The 22,929-nt window shown below is 42.4% G+C and overlaps 10 protein-coding genes across 10 annotated transcripts; 6 read left to right on the forward strand and 4 right to left on the reverse strand.

Annotated features, from left to right (window-relative positions):
* Positions 1 to 1,572: 1,572 nt before the first annotated feature.
* Positions 1,573 to 2,475, reverse strand: SS1G_08458 (hypothetical protein; the record flags this gene model as incomplete). The annotated part of the gene is made up of 4 exons (XM_001590668.1): positions 1,573 to 1,646; positions 1,765 to 2,021; positions 2,075 to 2,311; positions 2,372 to 2,475. The coding sequence occupies 4 exons, from the start codon at positions 2,473 to 2,475 to the stop codon at positions 1,573 to 1,575; spliced, it is 672 nt and encodes a 223-aa protein (XP_001590718.1).
* Positions 2,476 to 2,989: 514 nt separating this feature from the next.
* SS1G_08459 (hypothetical protein) lies at positions 2,990 to 4,075 on the reverse strand (the record flags this gene model as incomplete). The annotated part of the gene is made up of 4 exons (XM_001590669.1): positions 2,990 to 3,279; positions 3,361 to 3,669; positions 3,765 to 3,826; positions 3,933 to 4,075. The coding sequence occupies 4 exons, from the start codon at positions 4,073 to 4,075 to the stop codon at positions 2,990 to 2,992; spliced, it is 804 nt and encodes a 267-aa protein (XP_001590719.1).
* Positions 4,076 to 4,616: 541 nt separating this feature from the next.
* On the forward strand, positions 4,617 to 5,057 carry SS1G_08460 (predicted protein; the record flags this gene model as incomplete). The annotated part of the gene is made up of 3 exons (XM_001590670.1): positions 4,617 to 4,664; positions 4,786 to 4,913; positions 4,982 to 5,057. 3 exons carry the CDS (start codon positions 4,617 to 4,619, stop codon positions 5,055 to 5,057), a joined length of 252 nt encoding a protein of 83 aa, XP_001590720.1.
* Positions 5,058 to 6,343: 1,286 nt separating this feature from the next.
* Positions 6,344 to 6,748, forward strand: SS1G_08461 (predicted protein; the record flags this gene model as incomplete). The annotated part of the gene is made up of 2 exons (XM_001590671.1): positions 6,344 to 6,409; positions 6,509 to 6,748. The coding sequence occupies 2 exons, from the start codon at positions 6,344 to 6,346 to the stop codon at positions 6,746 to 6,748; spliced, it is 306 nt and encodes a 101-aa protein (XP_001590721.1).
* A 1,037-nt stretch (positions 6,749 to 7,785) lies between these two features.
* SS1G_08462 (predicted protein) lies at positions 7,786 to 7,881 on the forward strand (the record flags this gene model as incomplete). Its single annotated transcript, XM_001590672.1, has 1 exon — positions 7,786 to 7,881. The coding sequence occupies one exon, from the start codon at positions 7,786 to 7,788 to the stop codon at positions 7,879 to 7,881; it is 96 nt and encodes a 31-aa protein (XP_001590722.1).
* Positions 7,882 to 9,307: 1,426 nt separating this feature from the next.
* Positions 9,308 to 9,973, reverse strand: SS1G_08463 (hypothetical protein; the record flags this gene model as incomplete). Its single annotated transcript, XM_001590673.1, has 3 exons — positions 9,308 to 9,380; positions 9,431 to 9,777; positions 9,836 to 9,973. 3 exons carry the CDS (start codon positions 9,971 to 9,973, stop codon positions 9,308 to 9,310), a joined length of 558 nt encoding a protein of 185 aa, XP_001590723.1.
* Positions 9,974 to 10,719: 746 nt separating this feature from the next.
* SS1G_08464 (conserved hypothetical protein) lies at positions 10,720 to 13,039 on the forward strand (the record flags this gene model as incomplete). The annotated part of the gene is made up of 4 exons (XM_001590674.1): positions 10,720 to 10,991; positions 11,048 to 11,138; positions 11,174 to 11,538; positions 11,587 to 13,039. The coding sequence occupies 4 exons, from the start codon at positions 10,720 to 10,722 to the stop codon at positions 13,037 to 13,039; spliced, it is 2,181 nt and encodes a 726-aa protein (XP_001590724.1).
* A 2,353-nt stretch (positions 13,040 to 15,392) lies between these two features.
* Positions 15,393 to 16,027, forward strand: SS1G_08465 (predicted protein; the record flags this gene model as incomplete). The annotated part of the gene is made up of 2 exons (XM_001590675.1): positions 15,393 to 15,690; positions 15,789 to 16,027. 2 exons carry the CDS (start codon positions 15,393 to 15,395, stop codon positions 16,025 to 16,027), a joined length of 537 nt encoding a protein of 178 aa, XP_001590725.1.
* Positions 16,028 to 17,351: 1,324 nt separating this feature from the next.
* Positions 17,352 to 18,110, forward strand: SS1G_08466 (hypothetical protein; the record flags this gene model as incomplete). The annotated part of the gene is made up of 4 exons (XM_001590676.1): positions 17,352 to 17,354; positions 17,413 to 17,515; positions 17,733 to 17,866; positions 17,916 to 18,110. 4 exons carry the CDS (start codon positions 17,352 to 17,354, stop codon positions 18,108 to 18,110), a joined length of 435 nt encoding a protein of 144 aa, XP_001590726.1.
* A 739-nt stretch (positions 18,111 to 18,849) lies between these two features.
* SS1G_08467 (hypothetical protein) lies at positions 18,850 to 20,529 on the reverse strand (the record flags this gene model as incomplete). The annotated part of the gene is made up of 3 exons (XM_001590677.1): positions 18,850 to 19,548; positions 19,613 to 20,266; positions 20,326 to 20,529. The coding sequence occupies 3 exons, from the start codon at positions 20,527 to 20,529 to the stop codon at positions 18,850 to 18,852; spliced, it is 1,557 nt and encodes a 518-aa protein (XP_001590727.1).
* Positions 20,530 to 22,929: the final 2,400 nt, after the last annotated feature.

Genomic DNA, 22,929 nt, shown 5'->3' on the forward strand with positions numbered 1-22,929 from the left:
CGAGATTCGAAACCATTATCTCCTGATTTGTGAGGTAGTGTTTTTGAGTAATCGGTGTCTTCATATCAAGCAAGTGGTGGGTGGTAAGAAGAAAGAAAGAAAAGCAAAGAGATTCTCCACCCCCTCTTAAGCTCACACTGTGAATTTTTTTTTTAAAAAAAAGGATTCATATTACCAAATCATTTCTGGACTTGATGTGTTCGACTCACAATCGTTCATTAATGATGAGTGGTCTGCAAGTCATGCTTCTGATAAATAACATTCTACCGACTGTGAATCACAAATCTAAGTGGTGACTCCTTAGAAGAGATTTTGAGCATATTCAACTGGCCTCCACCGCTTGCCTCCACCGCTTCCACCGCCTCCCAGTCATCAAGCTTCCCTAAACACGCTGTATTCCAGAATATTGCTCAACAAAGCCGAGAGTCCAATCCTCAATACATGATTTTAAACGCAAACGTATAATATCACTGAATATTCCAACCTTGATTATGACTACAGCAACTCACTGCCCTAATAGACTTCCGAAAAAGCCTCGAAATTGAATCCTCATTATCCCCTCCCATACCAATCATGTCACATTTATATTCCTTTCAATTCAGCCAACCACTTCACTCAATTCTAGATATTGATCCATAGCGGCCTATACTACTCATCATCCTACAAAGTCAAGAGAGAAGCACTCCGCACAAGGTAGGTATCGAATGCCGCAATTATCCCATGGAATCCGATTTCAGCATTTTAAAATCCCGAATCTGCAGTGCCAGTCGATACAGTGTGAATACCGCATAAATTCACTAAAACGATAAGCCAAAAGGCTGTGCCTCTGCAACAGGATAAGAAATATATAGTCGGTGTACTTGATTTGACGGTCTCGTTTTGAGCTTTCGGATTGGAGATGTGGAATATTGATTTGGCTGCCATCAGCAGTATCACTATGCTATTCCACTGCGCAGCATTCATTCCCGAATATCTAAGGTATCTGAATATAGTTCAATATCCTAGGATAATTCTTATTCCAAAAACTCAATCTTATGCAAGCATCAACTAGTATTCCTGAAAACAAACCCAAATAAAACAAACACTCCAAATATAATCATGGATCTAAAGTTTCTTCACCGTTGAAGATCAGCCAGATTATCAAAACGCATATAAAAACATAATGTAAGCAAGAGCACTTGCTCCGCTATGTTATTGTATGTATTTGACCCTAAGCTCTCAAATGCCAAGTTTCAATCTTAAAATCAAATCAAACCCCGAGATCATCCATGTAATCACCTACCTATTATTTTACAGCAGTATATGTAAAAACAACCATAATCAATAAGGCCATTCACAATGCACAATGTGACTATTGGTCTCTCATTAAATCTAGTGATATGTGCGATCAAGATGCACTAATGACTGAAGGAAACCAAAAAATATCAACGATAAGTTCATCAAAATAACAATATTACATATCGGATTTAGAAAACTCCAAGTTCTCCTCCTCCGCTCACATCCACCCCAAAAACCCATAGCAAAAACCCAGTATGTTTGCCTAAATAGAAGGAGGGATTGAATCGAGCAGTGTTACTTTGATGATAATATAGCGTCGTCACCAAGTCTCCTAATAACCTTGGCAGGTACACCACCAACGAGACAATCTGTATACACGTCAAAGATGTAAGCGGTAAGATTCCCAAACACAATTAATCGCATATGGTTGAAGCGCGCATAAATGACAAAGCGGAAAGACCCAAAGAAGAAATGCGCAGCACCTACTTGCTTCAACATCCTTGACCACAACAGCTCCAGCTGCAACCGTCGATCCATTCCCAATTGTAACCCCTGCAACTATGATTGCCTTTCCACCAATCCAACAATCGTTACCAATAACTATTGGTTTCGCATAAGATCCCATCTGGCTTTTTTCCCTGGATACAGCGTCAAGTTCATGCGTATCTGTGCATATACAGACGCCGGGTCCGATGAGTACACGGTCGCCGATTTGAACGGGAGCACTATCAAAAATCGAGACGCTGTTAAACCGTACTTAGTAATTATCTTGTTTGGATGTGATGGGGTGACCTACTCCCTGTTGATATACACATTTTTACCAATAAAGGTGTTGCAACCCCAGGTGCAGAATAATGGAGCTTCGATATTTGTATCAGGACCAAGTCTACCAAATATAGTCTTGGCTACAGCCATTCGGCGATTCTTGAGGTCATCTAAAGTATCTTCGTCGCCGATGGAGCTGTCGTTGAACTTGAGTATTTTCCTACGGACATCAAGCTTGTATTTCGGCATGCAATCGGCTAGACATGCCCTAAAACTAAACGCCAAAAAATCAGTAAGTAGATTCGATTTCGACTGAACATGTACTGACTTCATTCCTGAGAGCATCTTCTTGAACTCATCACACATAGGCTTCGGTACGTCGGCACTTTCGACCATTTCTATCAAGTCTTGGTTGAAGTCTGCAGCCGCCATATTGTTGTTCCCTTTTGAAGCTAAGTGGAAAAAGAAAAGACATTTTCAAGATTTAAGAACACTGCAGAGGAACCAAGATGAATCAAACCCATGTACTATACCCCGGATTTATATGGCGTGACTGTTTGGAAAAGAAAGGTTCAAAGCCAGTCTACTTGCCATTTCAATTTTAAGATGACGAGAAGAACCGTGCTGGTGAATATCAGAAAACTAACCGGGACATTGAATACAGGGAGAGCTGAGAAGTAAAGCCACTTGGGCGTAGAATATGTCGATCCTATAATAAAAAGAGGATCTAATGTATTCGTGAATCACAAATTTGAAAGTTTCTTTTGTACGACTCTTCGAAAACAAAAATATAACCGGTGCGACCAACCTTGGGTGTGATGTGTTTGAGCAACTCCAAAAAAGAAAATAAATCATTGCAGATTGAAATTGGAGGTGATATTTTCCTGACCCAATACCGATGCGCAGAGCCGAGTGTTCTCCTAGACGCCAAATCGAAAGCTATTCCTTATAATTCCTTTTCCTTCTTCACCTTTTTCTCGGGTCGCTCCAACAAGTGTTCCCGACCAGTAACGGGTGCATTACCGACGGCAGACTTACCACCGAGAGTCTCAAAACCTTTATGGAACACAAATTCAACTGCTTCCTCGACAGGCTTGTCAAACAAGAATGGTAAGGCGGGTACAGCTGCTAGTCCCAAACCTATTGGGCCCCATGTCCTGAGCTTTACGTTTTTGACATTTCTCATATATTTACCGGAATACCGCACGATGGAATGAATGGTAAAGGCGGGTAGACCTGGTCACATTAGTGACGGTTCATTTATAGAACTTTCTTCGTATCATGTATCGGCGCAAATGTGGCAAAGAATGCACCTACCCATAGAAGCGATTCCTTGAAATAGGGCTCGTTGTGCCATCACTGTCCGATAATCTTCCAATGGTGCTACTTGACGAGGCTTCAGTGACACCGCCGCATCATTGGCAACTATCTTAAGATCCGTCTTTGCATCATTGTATCGATCGTGCATTGCTTCACGCGGAAGCTCCGGGTGCAAAACCTCCTGATTCCTGCAGTACGCCTTGTATCCCTCATGTGTGACATCACCAATAAGGTAGGCCCATGAAACACCATAAGCTGCTCGAACCCAATTTGGATGAGCTACCGGTCGGAAAGACTCCCCGATATCTGATGTATAAGCTACATATCGTTGCGCGGATAATAGGGCTTTCCAGAAGTATGAGCCAAAATCCTAATCCTAGCTGCCGTGGAAAACAACTGACCTGTTCGGATCCGGGAAGCATATGCCGCGTATCGAATATTGCTGTCGGTGGTTTGAGGAGCACTGTGCCAACAGAATTAGCATACTGTAATGAAGCATTGTGGCTGAAGAGCTCGCGCAAAACTCAAATGAGAGGAGTGCCCAGAAAACAGGCCGCATAAACACATACTATCCGTCGTAGAGCTCATCATAGAAGTTCTCGTCCTTGTCTGCTTTGTCCACAAGCTTTTGGAGTCCAGCAGGAAGCTTTTCCACAGCAGGTAAACCTGTTGGAGGTGGACCTCGAGAGTCATTGTTATCCTTTCCAGTCATTCTGTTCTAGTATTGACACGATTAAGTTAAAAAGCAGTAAGTGATGTATGTACCCCGAAAAGCAGGTAGCTATTTTACAAGAAGATACGTTGTATAATTGAAAATATCGAAGTCTAATTCTTCTGTCGCATTCCTAGCTTCCTTTGTTTGACTCTAACCTCGGATGGAAGAGCTATTTAAGTTATTACCCGATGTTTCTCGTACGGTACTGACCTGACCTGGGGAAATGACGATATCCACGAGCGAGGGATTGAATGTTCCTGGAATAGGTCCTGTGCAACTAGTGGACACTAAAAGGTGGAGTGGAAGCGGAGCTCCTGCTCTTTCTCTTTTGTTCTTCATGCTGGACGGAACGACCATCGGCATCTCGGGACCTTTTGGTGGGCGCTTGCGCTTAAATCGACTAGCTCGTAAATTTGTACGGAAAGCTCCAATTCAATCCAAATTGTACCGATATCAACCTCTATCACGAACCCTCAGCCCCGTCACTACGACTCCATTCGGACAATTATCAAATATTCGAATCCTTAAACTACTCAAAATGGTTTCTTACTATCAAATTGCCGGAAAGCAAGTCGGCTCTCACTACGTACGTGGCTCCTTCCGAAGTCCCCTCTGCTCAATCTGTTTGATTTTTCTTTGATGCGATTGAATGGGGTTATGTTTGAGTGAAAGCCGGGAACTTGTGCTGATAGAAATGATGATATTAGTTAGCTATGGCAGTTCTCGGTTCGATGGCTGGTATCGTCACTTTGTCTACTCGTGGTGGATCTGCTGCAAAGAAGGACTCAACTCCACCAATTAACGCCAAAAGTCCAGATGAGGAGAAATACATCAAGTAGGTTCTGTGTGAGGATCTGTTGAGTTAACAGATTTCTACAATTTACATGACCTGACATCTGCTAGGGAATTCATGGCAAGCATCGAAGGAGGCAAGAGTGGAAACAACGTAGACTCAACCAAGAAGGATGCAGGAAGATAAAGGATATATGATAAACTGAACGAGGCGTTGGAATCTCTCGCCAACGGAATACCCAGCTTCGGGTGTAAATATAGAACGCGGTCATGAATGCATAAATCCAAGCAGGCACCATGTTATATCCGAAATTCACGTTTTCCTGATATTCCGTACCCTAATCTCTACACCATTTACCAATAACTACCTAATTCTCGAGTGGGAGGGGTATTTGTTTACATCCAAGGAAACATTGCTATTGCGATAGAAAAGCCTATGCTTTTCCTGTCGTTAGTATATAAATTATTCATGGATGATGAACCTCTTTTCTTTCCAACTTTTAGTGGCTTTCATACTGTATATCTAATCAGCTCTTCAAAATTCTTCTACAAGTCTTCCCCTTTGCGGATTTGAAGCATTGATTTGAAGGTATTTATACTTATTTTGGGCACCACCGTGCTACAGTTTCATTCCCCAATTTCACTATTGAAAGTTGGACTTCTAAATGACTTAGTAGCTAAATGAGATTATACAAATTTGTACATTCATATCTTTTCATTCTAGATTATAGGCTGCCTCTAGTATAGTTGCTGTTGAAGAGCGACAAGGAGAATAAAAATGATGTTAGTCCGCAACCCCTGTACCAATTTTTGACTTGAGTCAACATTTCAATCAACTAACAGCCACCGACTGCTTTCCCTAGATTATGTTATAAATATCAAAGCGTAATTCACGTCATTGTCAAATGTAGCCCATCACCCCATCCCACATGCCAAGCTCTACACAGCCTCAGCGAGACAAATGCTTCCTTACAGGTCGAAACATGAGTCTAGCCAGTTCCAACTCGCTCTCACTGTCTGTCGATTAGCAGATTACAAGTCAATTTAAATAATGTAATTGTGGTCTAGCAACCTCGTTCCATCATGAGATAGTGAAAAATTCCCTATATTGACATAAGTACTGATGGTTTGCCGAGTTGTACAAACGAAGATGGAAATTTGTGGCCTCGAGGTCTAGGCAAAATTGCTGGTACACATGTTTTCTGTTGATATACATGTCCTAGACCAAGTGTGAATATCAGTCCCATATTAAAGAATCGATCCTTCTTTTGTATAAAAGAACTGCAAGTCGCTACCAAAATTGATATCACCATCGCACTCCCAATCAGAACTTACTTTAGCTCATCTGCATCATCTATACACAACCATCCTTCTATCAGCCCATCTCATCGTACACCACTATCACTACCAGCCCATCTCGGATCTCATTTAGTATCTATCACATCAATCTATTCTCTCGATACCGCAACAGCCATGTCCAAGGTCAAGTTACCAAAACTCAAGGATCAATACAAGGGTCTATATCCGAACCGAGACGATGTACCTAATCCTCAATCCCCACCGACCCCCTTCAAAAAGAAATAAGCATACAACTAAGTTCTCCTAAATGTACCACGCATAACTAACCAAAAGCCACAGTATCCTAGTGGTAAAGAAGGAGACAGGTTATGTACGGCTGCCCGCAATAAGTGGACTCTTGCAAGTATTCGCCATGATGAAGAACTGGAGCGACTAAAAGCGGAGGCAGAAGCGGTAAAGGCAGAGGCGAAGTCAAAGGGTCGAAAGGTTGAGGAGAAGAAAACGAAGAAGGATGGTTCAAGTTCAAGCGGAGATTCAAGATCAGGCGGAAGTTCAAGTGGAAGTTCAGGGAGAAAGTAGACTGACATCAAGAGATCTGCTTTCTAGGCGATTCTGCGTGGGAATGAGTTTTTCATGTTGATGAGTACTGGTTGGATCAGGCTGGTGTTGGAGTTGGTGCGGATGTTGGAATGGAGGCCTATATAACTTTATGTATTGAATGATATTCATTATGTGATAAACATACTTCTATAGAGAGAAGTGGGTTCCATCAACCAGTCGCCTTTTTCGCTAACAGCTACCATCAATGCCCCCTGCCGCAAAAAGTGACAGGGAAAGATAAGCGACTAGAGAAATCGGCAGCACTTATATGTAGAATATGACCAGCATCCAGGTGTTAAAGTAGTCTTGGAGGTAGAAAAGTAATCTTTCGTATTGTTGGAAGGGCTTCTATCGCACTATTTACCAGGTTTTGATCGATAATTAGATGGAAGGTTTAAAGGAAACCAACGCTCGAGATGGAATCGCCGGAAAATAACCTCGAGGATTTTGAGGTTTTTCTAGAGCCTCGAGGTATATACTTCATCGCAGCTCCAGTATACGTAGCGAGCTTTCGCCTCGAAAAAAAGTGAGGAATGATTGACCATTATCTTTCGTTCTTGAAGTACGCAGATGAACACGGTCTGGATGAGCTTAGGGATATTTAGATGACTCCAATCAATATGCTCTAGAAACACATGACTCTTCGGTCATGAAGCCCGAATATACTGAGAGAATTACTTCACTACGGAAGAGTAGGTATATGCTTTCGAACACTCAAGGCTGAAGTTGTGTTTGCATTCCAGGGGACAGCAGGGTTATGGGGAGCTAGGAGGGTGACATTCATGAAGCAGGAGAAGGACCTTGAAGGTTTTGAAGCGATCATTTATCACGATCTCAGGAGATCAAAGGTCTCGTGTGAGAGGGAGCTCTGGAAACAATTTCAGCAGTCTGCGAAATGTATACATACAAGTTGATGAAAATTTAAGAAATTCTACCCACTGATGACGAGTTAAAGCACTCAATGACATCACTTTATGATATTTGAGACCACAGAAATGTATGAACCTATTTCAACGATGGGCAAAGTTCAGTACCTCGCGAATTTGAAGAAACATGCAGCTCAGGTGTTTTCGGAGAAGGGCGATGAGGAGACTTCATTCCAATACTGCTGATACATCTAACAGTTAAAAATATGGTATCTCTGGATACAGAGACCTTGCCGCATCCAGAGTTGAAACTTTTTGTATCTCTCATAGATGGGTTAATGCGAGTATGTAAACTCTATTTCGTAAATCAAATTATGATGGTTTACGATGAAGTTTTCTCAGTGGTACCAAATACTGACTCTTGATCTAACTATGGCATCCGATCTAGGCGAATGGTTGAGACGAGGTCACCGTAAAAACATAAGGTTACAGCGAGAAAGGAATTTCCAGCAAGTTGATTCCGGGATGGACACAAACATTATCCATGCCCAGACCATAAGTTATCATTCATTGAGGGCGCCTATTCACTCTGCAGTATGTAAATCTCAATGGGTGGTTGTTCCCTGCATCAATGATGAATTTGTTACTATCCACGGCTGTAATGAATTCGTTCGTCCAAACCTTAAGCGAGATCCAAACCGTAGAGCTAGAACTATAGAACTAGCTCCCCCTTTAGCCTGCCATCATCACTTCCTTATACCCCATCATTTTTCCCACCCAAAAAAAATCCCGTTTTACATCCTTTGCAATTACCACTCCCCAAACTTCAAAAAGCGATATAAAGTCTTACACCGTGGTAATAAAATTGGCACATCATTTTGGAACCAGCAATCGACACAAGGTTAGCGAAACAAGATGCCTTACTATTCAAGCATCAGTGACACAATGTGGATGTGCTGTCATAGACAGTCAACAAACTTTCAGGGAGTAAGTCTGCTCTTCAAAATACAAACAGCTCAATGGTATGCTAACTTGCTATTCGAGTGCGGTACGCGTAATAAGATGAAGTTGAAGAAATGCGGGAAATGTTCTCACGAAAAGTGCAATAAATGCACGGTGACGGCACTGGAGATGATTGCGAAGAGTGTCGAGGAAGCAGTGGAATACATGAAGTCGAAATAAAAGCTTGACATGTTGCAGCTTGTCGAAAAGGGAAATGATATCCAGAGGAGGTTCCGGGCACATATCGACGAATGAACCGCGAGGTTTCCGTGTACAATCGAAGACATTTAAAATGTTGTGACGGCCGATGTTCGCAAAGAATTATATATGAAGGCGCAATCAGGGAGTCCCGCATTTCAGTGGTCGAAATAATATCTGGGGGAACATGTTTTCGCGTCTGCACTCACAGACCAATATTTAGCAAGAACACAGCTTCTTACCTGCGCTGTATATATGATTCAATCTTCAAAACATTTTTAGATCTTCAACCTTTCCCTTTGCGCATACACCGGGATGATGGTCTTTTTGCTGTGGTTTGGCAAAATTGTATCATTATTCGAATCATCATTAATGATACTTTTGAATTACATCGAATCGCGCGACATATACATCCGAGCTGTATGATATCCTCATACCAGAAAGAGCGCATAGTTGTTGCAAATCAAATACCTCAAAATGCTGGTATAGCTCGCTCTAGAGGATCTCTTGCTGTTTCCCATGCCAACCAATCCGATCTTGTAGTCCTAAAGAGGCATTAGCATTTGACCCCAGAGTCATCAGGCAAGTAACTTACGGCAATAAACCCATTCCATTGATCTTCCATATTCCTAACGCCAAAGCTATCACTTGACACGCAACATATGCCAGTTTTACTACGCCCAATTTCCCTCTTGTTCCTTCACTCTCAAAACGTTCAAATGCTTGATTCGTTGCCATTAGCCCCATCAAAGGATTTTTGAACGCCATAACAACCATCATAATGGAGAATATTTGAAGAGAATTCCCGGACATATACATCATAATCGCAGTCATTGGAAGTTGTTTGACAGGTGCAAGAGCCACTTCCCATGCCTTCTTGAGCTTAAGAGTGTCCATTTCAGCGGGAGTGGGAGCTTGTCGTGGAGCTTTGGTGGTTTGTTTCTGAAGAAACACGAATATCAGCAGATTGACAATAGGTAAACGGGCGAAAATAGCATACTCGGCTTGAAGATGGAGATGCTGTATATCCTGGAGGATCTGGAATACCTGCGGATTTTGGCTTCAATATAGGTGGAGTATTGAGATCTACGACCCATGGAGGGGGAGGGGGAGGTGGTGAAATCGTGGTCGTGGCCATTTTGTTTTAATATGATAAGGAATCACGAATGTATAAAATGAAGTGTATTCTCATGAACAACGTCGTCGAAGGTGGTGTCAGATTATTAAGGCAGAAAGTTGAGATACCTCATTGATACGAGTACCTAAAATACCTAATATGCAACGCTCAAGCCTTGTACCTCTCTGCCTTCAAAGAAATAAGCTTCCCGCGCTAACTTAAAGCCGCGGCCCCCGAGCCTTACTAGAGCCACCCCTTTTGGTGATCATTACCTCGTTCTCAAAGGCCTCACGAAACATCCATCATTACATTCGAAAAATGACATCTGCGAGATTTTAGGATTCTTCTAGTCAATGGAAAGATACCTGTTATAGAACCTAACGATATACTGCCGGTGATTGTGGCGCATTACTCATTTACCCTGCGGCGCGCCGCCTTGGGATACGAACGATTTCAGTGGTACGAGGAATTTCCTGCGAGATTGAATTAGGAGGGGTTTCCGTGTTAGATCAGAGTTATAGCGACAAAGTCACATATACATAGAGGAATTGAGGCTTGCTCATCATGAGTTCGGGCGGGGGAGATGCGAAGCTCTTTGCAAGGGTATGTCCCTTGGATTTCATTCTCATACAATTTCAGTAACTTCTACATCTCATTTGCGCCTCATTTGATATGCTTAGCCGGGCTGTTGCATATTGTAGCACCTCAGATGCTTGGGATCTCATGGTTTGGATAGGCTTCAGATTTTATTTGTTTCGGACTTCACAATGAAGGCGCATCCTGCTATCATGTTTCTACCTCACTACATTCCGCCATCTGGATTTGTTGGCTCACTTTATAATCGTTCACCACAGGGCAAAGTCGCGGAGCTTAGATTGGAATTAAATAGTGGTGGGAAGAAGGACAAGAACCATGCCGCGAAGAAGATTGCTCTGAAGAAGATCGTGGCCAATATGACCATGAGCAATAATGATATGGTAGCCCTGTTTCCGGATATTGTTGGCTGTATGCAAATACCAAGCTTGGAGATTAAGAAAATGTGGGTGGACTACCTATAGCGAAGATCGCGCGGATTGATAACTGATGTGATTGTAGGTGCTTCTTGTTTTTGGTTAACTATGCTCGTATGAAGCCTGAGGTGGCTGTTAAGGCATTGCCTACTCTGCAAGAGGCAAGTTTCTATCTCGTATTGTATTGCTTAAGCTGACATTTGTCAAATAGGATATGAACGACTCCAATCCCCTTGTGAGAGCTCTTGCCTTGCGCACGATGTCATATATCCATGTCCGAGATTTCGTCGAGGCCACAGTGCCACCCACAAAGCAACTTCTTCGAGATGCAGACCCTTATGTTCGCAAGACGGCCGCTTTCTGTGTCGCAAAACTATACGATCATGACAGGCATTTGGTTGAGGGCTCCGATCTTATTGACAGGCTGAATTCGATGTTGAGGGATGATAACCCGACGGTGGTGGCTAGTGCGTTGGCAAGTTTAATGGACATATGGGAGAGGAGTGATGCGATTAAGCTCACCATTGACTATGGAAACGCTTCAAAGATGGTTCAGATTCTCCCGGACTGTTCCGAGTAAGTATTCCCCTTCCAATCTCGATCCGTTTGACCTAACAATAACAGATGGGGCCAAACATATATTTTGGAAGCCTTAATGTCATATGTTCCACAAGAATCCTCCGAGGCTTTGTTGCTAGCGGAGCGCATATCTCCACGTTTATCACATTCAAATTCTGCAGTCGTCCTTACATGCATAAGGGTAGTTCTATACCTAATGAACTATATTAATGATCAGAAGCAAATTTCGGCATTATGTCGGAAGCTTTCGCCTCCTTTAGTCACTCTGTTGGCGAAGGGTCCGGAGGTTCAATACCTTGCATTACGGAACGCATTGTTAATATTGCAAAGGAGGCCAGAAGTTCTACGAAACGATATTCGAGTATTTTTCTGCAAATATAATGATCCTATCTATGTCAAAGTTACCAAACTGGAATTGATCTTCATGTTGGCAAATGAAAAGAACATCCAAGAGGTTCTTACCGAATTAAGAGAGTACGCCACAGAAATTGACGTTCACTTCGTCCGCAAATCAGTACGAGCAATCGGAAAGCTTGCTATCAAAATCGAGCCTGCGGCTAAACAGTGTATTAATACATTGCTGGAGCTAGTGGCCACAAAAGTCACCTACATTGTACAAGAAGCAACGGTGGTCATTCGGAACATTTTCAGAAAGTACCCTAACCAATACGAATCTATAATTGGTACATTGTGCGAGAATCTGGATTCTCTAGATGAGCCTGAAGCTAAGGCAGCCATGATTTGGGTTATTGGACAATATGCATCTCGGATAGAGAACTCTGATGTGTTACTCGAAGATTTCTTATACTCCTTTGCAGATGAGCCAGTGGAAGTTCAACTTGCTCTCCTCACTGCGACCGTTAAGCTGTTTATTCAAAGGCCGACAAAAGGACAAGAACTCGTTCCCAAAGTGTTAAAATGGGCCACAGAAGACACAGATAACCCAGATTTGCGAGACAGAGGCTATATGTACTGGCGTCTGCTCTCCTCTGATATGGCAACAGCGAAAGCCATTGTTATGGGTGAAAAGCCGCCTATTACTGCTGAATCGGAGAAACTCGATCCTGCCACCCTTGAAGAAATGTGCCTTAACGTTGGTACTCTGGCCACTGTTTATCTTAAACCCGTCCAACAGGTATTCCGATCCGCTCGCCCACGTCGTCTCACAGACTCTCCCGCTTTACAAAAACAGCATCTTCCAAATTGGGACATGGATTCCCAAAAATCACTGTCTGCATTCGGAAACACCCAACCTATGGTAAAGCCCAATGGACAAGGCGATCTAGCTGCAGCAGTTGATGCAGCGGATGCTTTTTTCGCCGGAGTTGGTCAACAAATGGCAAGCATGAATTTGAATGGGCAGGATGAAGGATTTGGTGGTAGTCCTAGTGTCGGCCGGAGCGAGATGCAATATGTGGTTAATCAAAATGCACCAGAGCAGGTTTATCAACCAGCAGTGGGACAGGGTTCTAATGGTGATTTACTTATGTTTAATTGAAAGTTTTTAGCGAGATGGTTCTCCTATTATATTCGGGAAGGGGTTTTATGGTCAAACATAATTGTAGTTGATATACTAAATGCATGGGAATTTCTTCAATTGTTGTGCAGGATTTTACGATTATTTTTCGCGGATAATTGACGCAGCAGTGATCGTTCTATATCAATAGGTGGTTTTGTCACCGGTTTGCGAGTAATCGTGAACGTTGAAGAAACGAGATGGATTTATTCATTCCCCCTTCAAAATCGAAAGAATACCTCAGTCAGTCACTTTGTCTTTCGAAGTCCTCTTCCTCGGCTATGAGCCAATTGGTCATGATCATTAAACAAGTTTGAATGAAACTAGGTATGTAATATTCTTACAGTCAGCCCTACGGAACCACAAATTTTGCGATATGCAACAAAACCCATCCCAGCTAGGATATTTCGTAACTTGTGTAACTGATGTCCTTGGCCAACTGTTATTCCTTGCCGAGTTGATTCCCCCTTTATGAACATAGAAGGTTTTTCGTACTACCAATATCTAGCATATCATCCTTCCTAGTTTCATGGATGCATGGTTAAGGCGTTTTCTTACCTTTTTTTTTGATCTAAGAGATTCATATGTAGAGACAAGAGACAGCTCCCCGTCATGGTCTGGTGGATCCGACTTCAACGCATATACACTCAATCATTTTTCAACCTTTCCTCTATTCTACAGAATTTTCACTGAATCCTAAATTCAGGCTTCTTCTCACCTTGTGTCGCTATGATATATTTGCCCCTCTACTTTCTTCCATGTTTTACCTTACGCGAGGCTACCAATTTATTCGTAGTCACGCCTCGTACAAATCGCAATCTTTTGCCATCATGAGATTATAATCACGTGCTTGCAGTAAATCATGCAAATCTCACGTCATCAAGTTACCTACGATATACGTAGCTAGTAGTACGGTCTATCCTTTGTAGCGGCAACTTGTGGGAGTGTGCCAGGATCTTCAGAGCAGTTGGTCACGTCTAATGAGTCAGCTTATCTAGTTCTACCTGCCAACAATTCTGTACTTCTTCGTCAGGTGTTTTGGATTATCTCGCGTTTGTTCTTAATTAGCCCCTTGGTACCTTGCAACGGTGCTGGGGTGTCAAGTCATGCATCGTCTGCTACTGTATCTCAAGATTCGAAACGTGGACGCATTGGGCGACGAATCAAGTGAAGAACCCAATTTTCTGATTTGATATCCTGCTACGAATGCAGTGATGTCATGTACTTCGATCCCACACGAATCTGTCACAATGACCGGATCTCAGCATCGATATAAGTTCTATTTTTGTTTATTCTCGAGGATCTTCTAACTTTCCTTGACAGGGGTTATGGGTTATAGCTCAAAACTTGATCACTTCGAGGACAGGAATGTGAATAGCTTGAAGATTGGAAATGATGACTCTACATTGGGTATGAAAACGGAAGATTACATGTCGAATTCTGATATCTTCATGTGAAATTTTTGTTTCTTGATGAGGGAGGAAAAAGAGCATTGCAAATACATCGATTTCATGCAATTTGCAAACGCGCGACCATATGCCTTTCCTGCGGCCTTCCGGCATGGCAAATTAGACAGGGTGACTGGAATTCTTCATTCGATCTGCAAGTAATAACAATTTCTTTTCGTCCAAATGGTTGCTTGTATCACTAGAAAATTCGACCCCTCACAATGAACAATAGCAGCAGAGAGGAGATGTATACAAGCCAGAGATAAGTATTTCCTTGGCAACAGTAGTCAGCCTGGACATGGGACTCGCTGTACAACTATTGATCTATCCAGCTTACCGCCGTATTTCGTATTGTTGAGGCAAATGTCCCATTGCCAAAATTACCGAATATGGCTCTTGTTTTCCTTATGATAGGCTCTAAACTCCCCTCTCGAAATGGGGGAGAGTAAAAAAAGAAAATAATATGAAGACTACTGCAAAGGAAAAGTGCATTTCCACAAAAGCGATTACCCGAACCAATGGGGGTTGACTGATTCTTTATTTCGCTAGGAATATAACACTTCTACCGGAAAAGTGCATTCTGAAATTTTGTCTCAATTTAGATACTAGTAACGGCGCATGCATGAGTGTGCGTTTGAAGAATGTGAGGGAAAGTTATGGATCGATGATATATACTATATAGTGATAACATCTCAAATATAGGAGACGCGGGCGGAAGAACAAAGTGTCTGCTTGAGTATTATGAAAAGCTAGAATATCCTTCTAGGGATCACTTTCCCACTGAAACTTTTCCTACAACGCATGGTAGTTGGTTTTTCAGACACAAAACCCATCTTCGCAGGCAACTGGCGCTTTTCAAACAAACCAAGAACTCATCAGCATTCAAAATGGCTGGTTTCCTCTCCACACTTAGAGGTGGCTGTAAAGCCCTCTTCAGATCCTTTACCTCTACACTTTCCACCGTCAAAAAATGGTTTCAACATGAAATCACCCCAATAATCCAGGAAATCGCTTCCTTTGTCCATCATTTGTATCATAACTATGTGCGTTCATTTGCATCGCAAGCTTTTCAATTCGCCTCCGACCATCTTGGAATAGCTATCGGACTCTTTTGCATCACTGTTATGGCCTGTCTGTGGATAATGACTACACCATCACTTTACACCTTAGGTTTTACGATCTTAGGTACGTAATCCATATCTTTAATGCCCTCTTTTCTTTCTCTCGCCCCATTCTCTTGTGAGTTCCCCTAAAGATAGCCAACTGACGTAAATCCTCGATAGTTTCTCTCGCCGCACTTGCCCAGTCCATCATCGGAATGGTACCTGCTGGTAGCATATTTGCGATATTTCAGAGTGCTGGTATGGCTGACACCGGCTTGTTTACACTTAATGGAATTACTGTTGGTATTGCTGCTTTGATTCTGTTGGCAGTGGTGGTGCGCTTAATTATACTGCAGCGAATGGAAAGGGAGAAGAGAAAGGAGGGTGAGAGTGAGAAGGAGAGGAACAAGGCGTTTTGAGGTTGGAGATGAAGTGTATGGCACTTAGGTTGGGGTCAACAGAGCGAACGAGCTATACAGGCTTTTGATGGGATTTGCGCGGGTGAGAAAGGGGTCTTGAAATTTTGTATTTCAAACTTGTATCCAAGTTCATGTATCGTTTGGAAATTTGATTTTTTTATGCTATAGTTTGATTTGAACATTTGAGAAGGAAAATAGGAACTCTTGATTTGACATATCAACCCCAACTAACGTTTTCGCTCATACAAAACGATGGGGCAAAGTCACTAGACTTGATGCTGAACCGTTCGATGTTGCATATAAAGTAGATGATCTGATCCCATAATTGCGCATCAATGTGGACTGAATAATTTACTGGTGTTGAAAGGTACTTACAAGAATACTGTCAGAACCAGAAGTGCCACCGGCCAATGAGTTGTACAATCTCAAACTATCTCGATTAATACTGTACAGCTATAAGCAATTCAGGCTGGAATAGTAGCTATAACTTTAGAAAGTATTGACAGACGAAAGGTGCATAAATTTCTACAGCTCGTAGCTTTCGGATCTTGAACATATCCCATCGGGTGTCATGAGGATAGAAAACACTTGGGATGAAAAGGCTAATGGAGATAAACAAATAAAGAAATCACGAATATCGAGATATCAAACTCGTAAATCCTCTCTCCTGCTCACTTTCCCTTCACTCTCAACATTCTCTCCACGGATCCACTTTCCAACGGCTGCTAAGTTATCAGAAACTCCCATATAATCTTAATCACCCCTATCTCACCTTCCTATGGACAGAAAAGTTAACAAGCAAAGTAAGCTGATAGCTCATTCGTAAGAGCCGATCTTGTCTGTATGCAATTCAAACTTTGATTCGCGTTCGCTATGTGATGGAAGTCGGGGTTTGGTAGAGGGCCAAATTGTGGATATGAGCTCAGTTGAAGTGTTGTTGTTCTCAACCCAATATAAGTCAATGTTTCATAAACACAAATGTGAGCGTTGGCCCAATCATCATTGGTTCATGTGATCAGCATAGGTAAATTCAATATTCTGTTGCACATCTTCAACTTTTGTTGGCGTTTTGACCATTTGGTGATGTTGTCGTTATTGTTGTTTATCTGGTTTGTTTATCCGCAGTTTATCCGACAAATGAAGCTAAACAGCCCACCTTTCATCACTCATACTTGTACTTATAGCTTCCTGGTCTGATACTCGAATCATTATACTTTTATATCTCGACATACAAGGAAATCCCAGCTCCTACTTGTTCTAAAGCGAATCCTTCAATTTAATCAGCTCTACACCAAAGCTGCATGTATCGAGATATATCTTCATAATGGTAAGATATCATTCCTGACGACGCTCAAGACGCGCAACTAACTATTCGGACAATCTAGTCTTCAGAATCCCGTCTCTACACTTTCAGCACCGAAACGAAAGCACATCTTCGCAAATTCAGACTGGGGACTTCACGCGCAAATGATCCACAAGCTGTTATATGTTTGTCTCCCCATTCTCCTTTCCTATTATCTGAATATTTCTATGTCCGAATCCCGCGATGATTAGATACGATGCACCACCACCTTCATAGAACCTACGGGTTATGGCTGAGAACCACATCTATATATTGTTAATGAGCAAGGGGATATACTACTATTTTACCAAATTGCATGGTTTTGAGAGATATGAATTCTGCTAATACCCTCGCATTCCTTAGATCTCATCGATAAAACTAGCCTAGAAATAAAACAAGATGAAGAAGGAACCGTATACAAAGATCTCGAATCGATAGGCGATGACCTTCCAGATCATTCTCCTCGATTCATTCTTTTAAGTTATCCTTGCACCCTGGTCTATCCCCTTCCCCTACCAATCCCCCTCAAAAACTAATCTATTCTAGCCCTCGGGTCGTCTCTCCGTTCCATATGTCCTGATATTCTACCTACCGCCTACGGTCAACGCCTCACAACGTATGTTATATGCTGGAGCCAAGGAGCTCATGAGGAATACGGCGGAGGTATCAAAGGTGTTGGAGATTGACAGTGCGGAGGATTTGGAAGAGATACCTGATAAATTGAGGGGAGATGAGAGGTAGATGATGGGTTTTGGATAAGAAACAAAATGGAAGGTAAGATTTATTGATTGGTTTGGAAAGGAAATGGGACAGCGATCCCAGGCGCGATTTGGAGACTACTAAGTTGAACGGTTCAAGCTTTGTCAGAGGAGCCTCTACTTGGACACTTTCGTTGTCCAACTTGCCGTTATTAGGCTAAAGACTTTGTATGAGTGACTCGAGGTTCGAGGTTGGTAGCCATGGAATGCCGGAAGAAAATATATGGCATAAATACATGATTTTCTCAAGTCAGGATAGATATAGCACGAGAAGAGAAGTCCGAGTACACATTGGATACTCACTTACGAAATAAATAATTTACATTTATACCCAACCATCATGATCTGATCAGAGTTCAAACATATCTCCTCCAGTGTCTATCCACGCATTAAGATTATCATCAACACAAGCAAACAAACACTCGACTTACCGATAACAAAGCCCCTCAAACCAAACATTCAATTCAAGTCAATAAACATTTTGCAATGCCATACCCATACCATTTAATCACTATCAAGTAAGATATAGCAATGGAGGCAACATATAGTTCATCATAATTCATTAATCTTACGGAAGTGTATCTCATCCTTTTCCTTCAAGATATGCTGTCATATCCAAACCAAACCAGACCGAACCAAAATAATTTATCACATTATCCTCAACTCCCATCAAATACCAATACCGATACCAAGCCGATCTCTAACCTCTAATTTCTAAACCTCTATTCAATATTCCTCGCCACGCCTTTTTCCAACCCACCATCCACATCAACCACCGACTCACCATCTACCGCACCAACCCCATTCCCCTTCATCTTCTTAATACTCTTCTCAATGGTTTCATGACCAGCTGCCGCCGCCAAATCACTATCATGCTGCACATCGAAACTTCTCCTCAAATATTCGGGCCCCACAAACGTCAAAACGATCACGTAAACATAGACACAACCCAGGAAAATACAAATCACCTTTCCGTATTCAAATCGTGCGGTTTTGCCATTAGGAGGAAGGGGGAATTTTTCTCCTAATTGTGCTTCGATGGTGGAACTAGCAGAGGAAACAAGATTACCGAGTTGATATGCGGTGCCTACGACGAAGGTGCGGAAGGAACCGGGAGAGAGTTCCATGAGGTGGATGGGGATGACGCCCCAGGCGCCTTGGACGCAGAATTGTTCGAAGAAGGCGGCGGCGATGATGGCACTCGAGGAGGTGTAGGTGTAGGGGTACAGGAGAGCACCGCCGATGATGGAGATGAAGATTATAGAGAAGCGACGGCCGAAGATTTGGGAACAGTAGCCGATTACGGTGCCGCCGGTCATGGCGCCGAGGTTGGCGACGACTTGGATCACGGTTACGGCGTTGGCCGAGAAGTTGTATTGGTTTTTAAGCATGGTTGGGTAGAGATCTTGGGAGCCGTGGGACTGGAGTTGTGTTAGTGTGAATGATATTATTGGATTTGTGGTTAGTGGTGGAGGGAAGACTTACCATGAAGTTGAAACCTGCCATGAGAAGTACCAAGTAAATTAACAACAACCAATGTTCCCTCAATGCGACTTTTCCTTCAGCAAGGAAGGTAGCTCCAATATTACCTCTTTCGTTTCGAACAAGTACACGCTCATTATATGCATCTGTTTCGGGAAGGCAAAGACGGAAGATAATGATGAGAACAGGTGGACATGCACCAAACCAAAATAAAGGTCTCCATCCATGACTAGTGGTATTTACCAAACCTCTAGCAAAAGCTGTTGCGAGAAGATATCCAAAAGCGTATCCTTGTTGAAGTATACCAGAAATCAAACCACGAGCTTCTTCAGGACAATCTTCTAGTGCTGTCGCGGCTGCGTTTCCGTATAAGCCGCCCATTGCAACACCGAATAAAGCTCTGCATGCGAGGAACTCTTTATAGGTTCGACAGAAACCGGTACCCAGTTCGAGGGCGATGAATAGAAGATTGTTGACGATAAAGGGCCATTTTCTACCATATCTATCTGCGGCGAGACCGAAGAGAATAGATCCGACAGATCTTAACATGAGAACCAATGTGATACCCCATGTGATCTCTGTAGTGGTCTTATCGAATTCCTCTGCAAGATCCGAGACTGTAAGACTGACTGTGAAGAAATCGAATGCATCCCAAGTCTAGAAGGATGTTAGTGACGGAAATTCAACCATATCATATGCATCGATTAAGCACATACCCAGGCAACAAATCCAACGAAAAAGAATAGCCATTGTTTTCCATTCAACATAGCCAAAAGTTTGAATGGATTAGGAGCTTTGTGCATGGGAGGCTTGAGTGTTGAAACTCGGGTCCTGCAATATTCTCCAACGGATTTCTTGACTGGAGATTGGGATTCGATGACATGGCCATCATGGCCTGCAGTGTCGTACTGGTCTGCCATGTTGAGTTTTGGGGTCTGTAAAAGAGCAATTAGCAATTGATATGAAATAGCTTATTGCAATAAACAGAATTGAAATGTATCTTAGTAACTGTGGGGTTTCTTGTTTGCATATGTGAAGAATCGAGAACGAAGGTGATCTAAGTAATGATTCAAGAAGCTATCAATTGGAAGGTAAACTTACAGAATTCGTATTCACTCCAGCTGAAAACAAGTATCGCGTGCCCACGAAGCTCAACCCAAGATGACAGTTGAACGAGGACGATGTTAAGAGAACAATTTTGAAATGAGGGACAGGATGTTACCTACTTATCTGTGTCTAATCCGATACCGCGGAAGTAGCACAAGAAAAACGTTTCAGCAAGAGTTAGATAGCAACAGTTTGCCCTCCAACCGGTGATTTTTCCATCTGCTAACCCTGGGTATTCGCATGCTTCCATCAGCGCCTCCAGGACTCTGATTCATCAGCTGATGACCTTAGCGTTGGTAAGATATATGAATGGTCATTATCGACATTAAATCCTGGCTTTCCCCCGCATGGAGAATGGGGGAAAAGTGGAACATAATCCAGTGAATGAGCTTATATCAAATGGAGGCTTCTCCAGATGGCTTGCTTATCCTGGTTTTGATATTTTATTCCTTGTCAAAAGCTCGGTCGAAGGCGAGCTACATGTGGTGACAGGATCTTTTTTTTTTTTCCAAAGCTTTCTTGCCTATGGACCAGTAATATTCTCCACATTCTTTAAATTAATTACCAATAAAAGCTAATAGTTCGTCGAGCTGACATCGTACCGTAATGTGGGGATCCAGCCGCATTTTTGGGGTTATAGGAGACTACTCCGTAAGCTGTATTTGCACATTCACCAAGTTTGAGGTAAGGTTACTGAGGTCCATCCCGGTTGGGAAGATGTATCCAGGGGCAAGTCTACCGAGCATGGTACCTACTTAGGTAATAAATAACACGCATCCCCGGAGCTACAAACGGCCTCAGAAATTCGAACCTTTTCAGTAACTAGAATGGAGAGAAATTGACGGAGTGATAATAGTGGAATGGATAATTTTCAGACTTCGACTTCCATTTTGCTCATTGTCCTCTAATGAGCAAATAATCAAATCTGGTGACACCAATTACTATTGACGGCGTTTGTACTCAGTACCCAGTCAGCATTGGCCCTCCCTGCGGTGTGAGCAAGAAGAGAGGCGTAAAAGAGAAGCTAAGTAGTTTCGGTACTTCATTGTTTAATTTGTCTTGGTATCTTGGAATCGCTTCAAGCTTTCATTTCCAAGACGGAAGGCTTTAAAAGTGGTTTTAACGGGTTTTTGCTTGTAAGAACTTCTTGGTAAATGATTGAGAAAATAAATTAATAGCCGTATATGATGATGTTGGAATAAGTAATGCCAAGATCTTTTGACATCTTCTTGACATCTGTTACAGTCGCTGATTGTCATTGTGTGTGTTAAGAGTAGTTCAGATTAAGCCTTTTCCTGGGGGATTTTCTTTTCTGACATGTTGTACGCTTTCTCCATTCTCTTCTGGCGTCTTGGTAATCGCTGGGCAAAAAGCTGGGGCAGAGGGGTAAAAATTCGGGCAAAAAAAGATTTTTAGCGTGAGTGGAGAGTCTGGGGATGGATATTCTACGGAGTAGGTAGTATCCCAAAGAGCCAAGAGAGCCACATCATAGGAAATTCTTGGCCCAATTTTTAAACTTTCAAAAAATTATCTCTAACTATTTGGAATTGTGATCACAAGCATCAAAAATGATGGGTAGTATTGAACCAGACTAATCTTACCATACTCCTGGGTTACTGCAACGTGGTATACGCGCCATCTAAATTCTAGATCCAACTTTCTCCGCCAGTTGTGGAAATCATCCGATTATGCATTATGCCCCTTCATTTCGAGCAACTTCAAGCGAATATATGATATATGGAACAAAATGGTATGCAGACAGATAAGACGCGACAAGTTCTGTAGCTTGTGCTCTTACACCAATTTCAAATCTCCTAAAACCTCCTAATAAAATTATCATATCTATTGTGGCTACCATATGCAGTACTTCGTACATGAAGGTTAGTCTAGAGTTCCTGGGCTTTGTGTTGCCCGAATTGAGTGTTGGAGATAGACTGATAGGCAGATGACGATTACCTTCGTTTACTTAGCTATGATTTCCTGCATGAAGCAAAATCTCTTATCTTCAACTGAAATTTCTCTATCTCTATCTACCGAGTTAAGGTACTCCGGCTATCAAATCTCTCTTCCCGAAACAGTAGGTGAGCGTCGCCGAAACCTTCCACATCCGGAACGACATTTCGGGAAGTTACTTGAATCAAATCTCTTTTTCAACAACTACCGAGGATTTCTTCCAAGTCTCCAGAAACTTTTACCAAACATTTGAATTTGTG

This window comes from Sclerotinia sclerotiorum, genomic scaffold (genome assembly GCF_000146945.2).
Source record: "Sclerotinia sclerotiorum 1980 UF-70 scaffold_11 genomic scaffold, whole genome shotgun sequence".
In the NCBI taxonomy this organism is placed as follows: domain Eukaryota; kingdom Fungi; phylum Ascomycota; class Leotiomycetes; order Helotiales; family Sclerotiniaceae; genus Sclerotinia; species Sclerotinia sclerotiorum.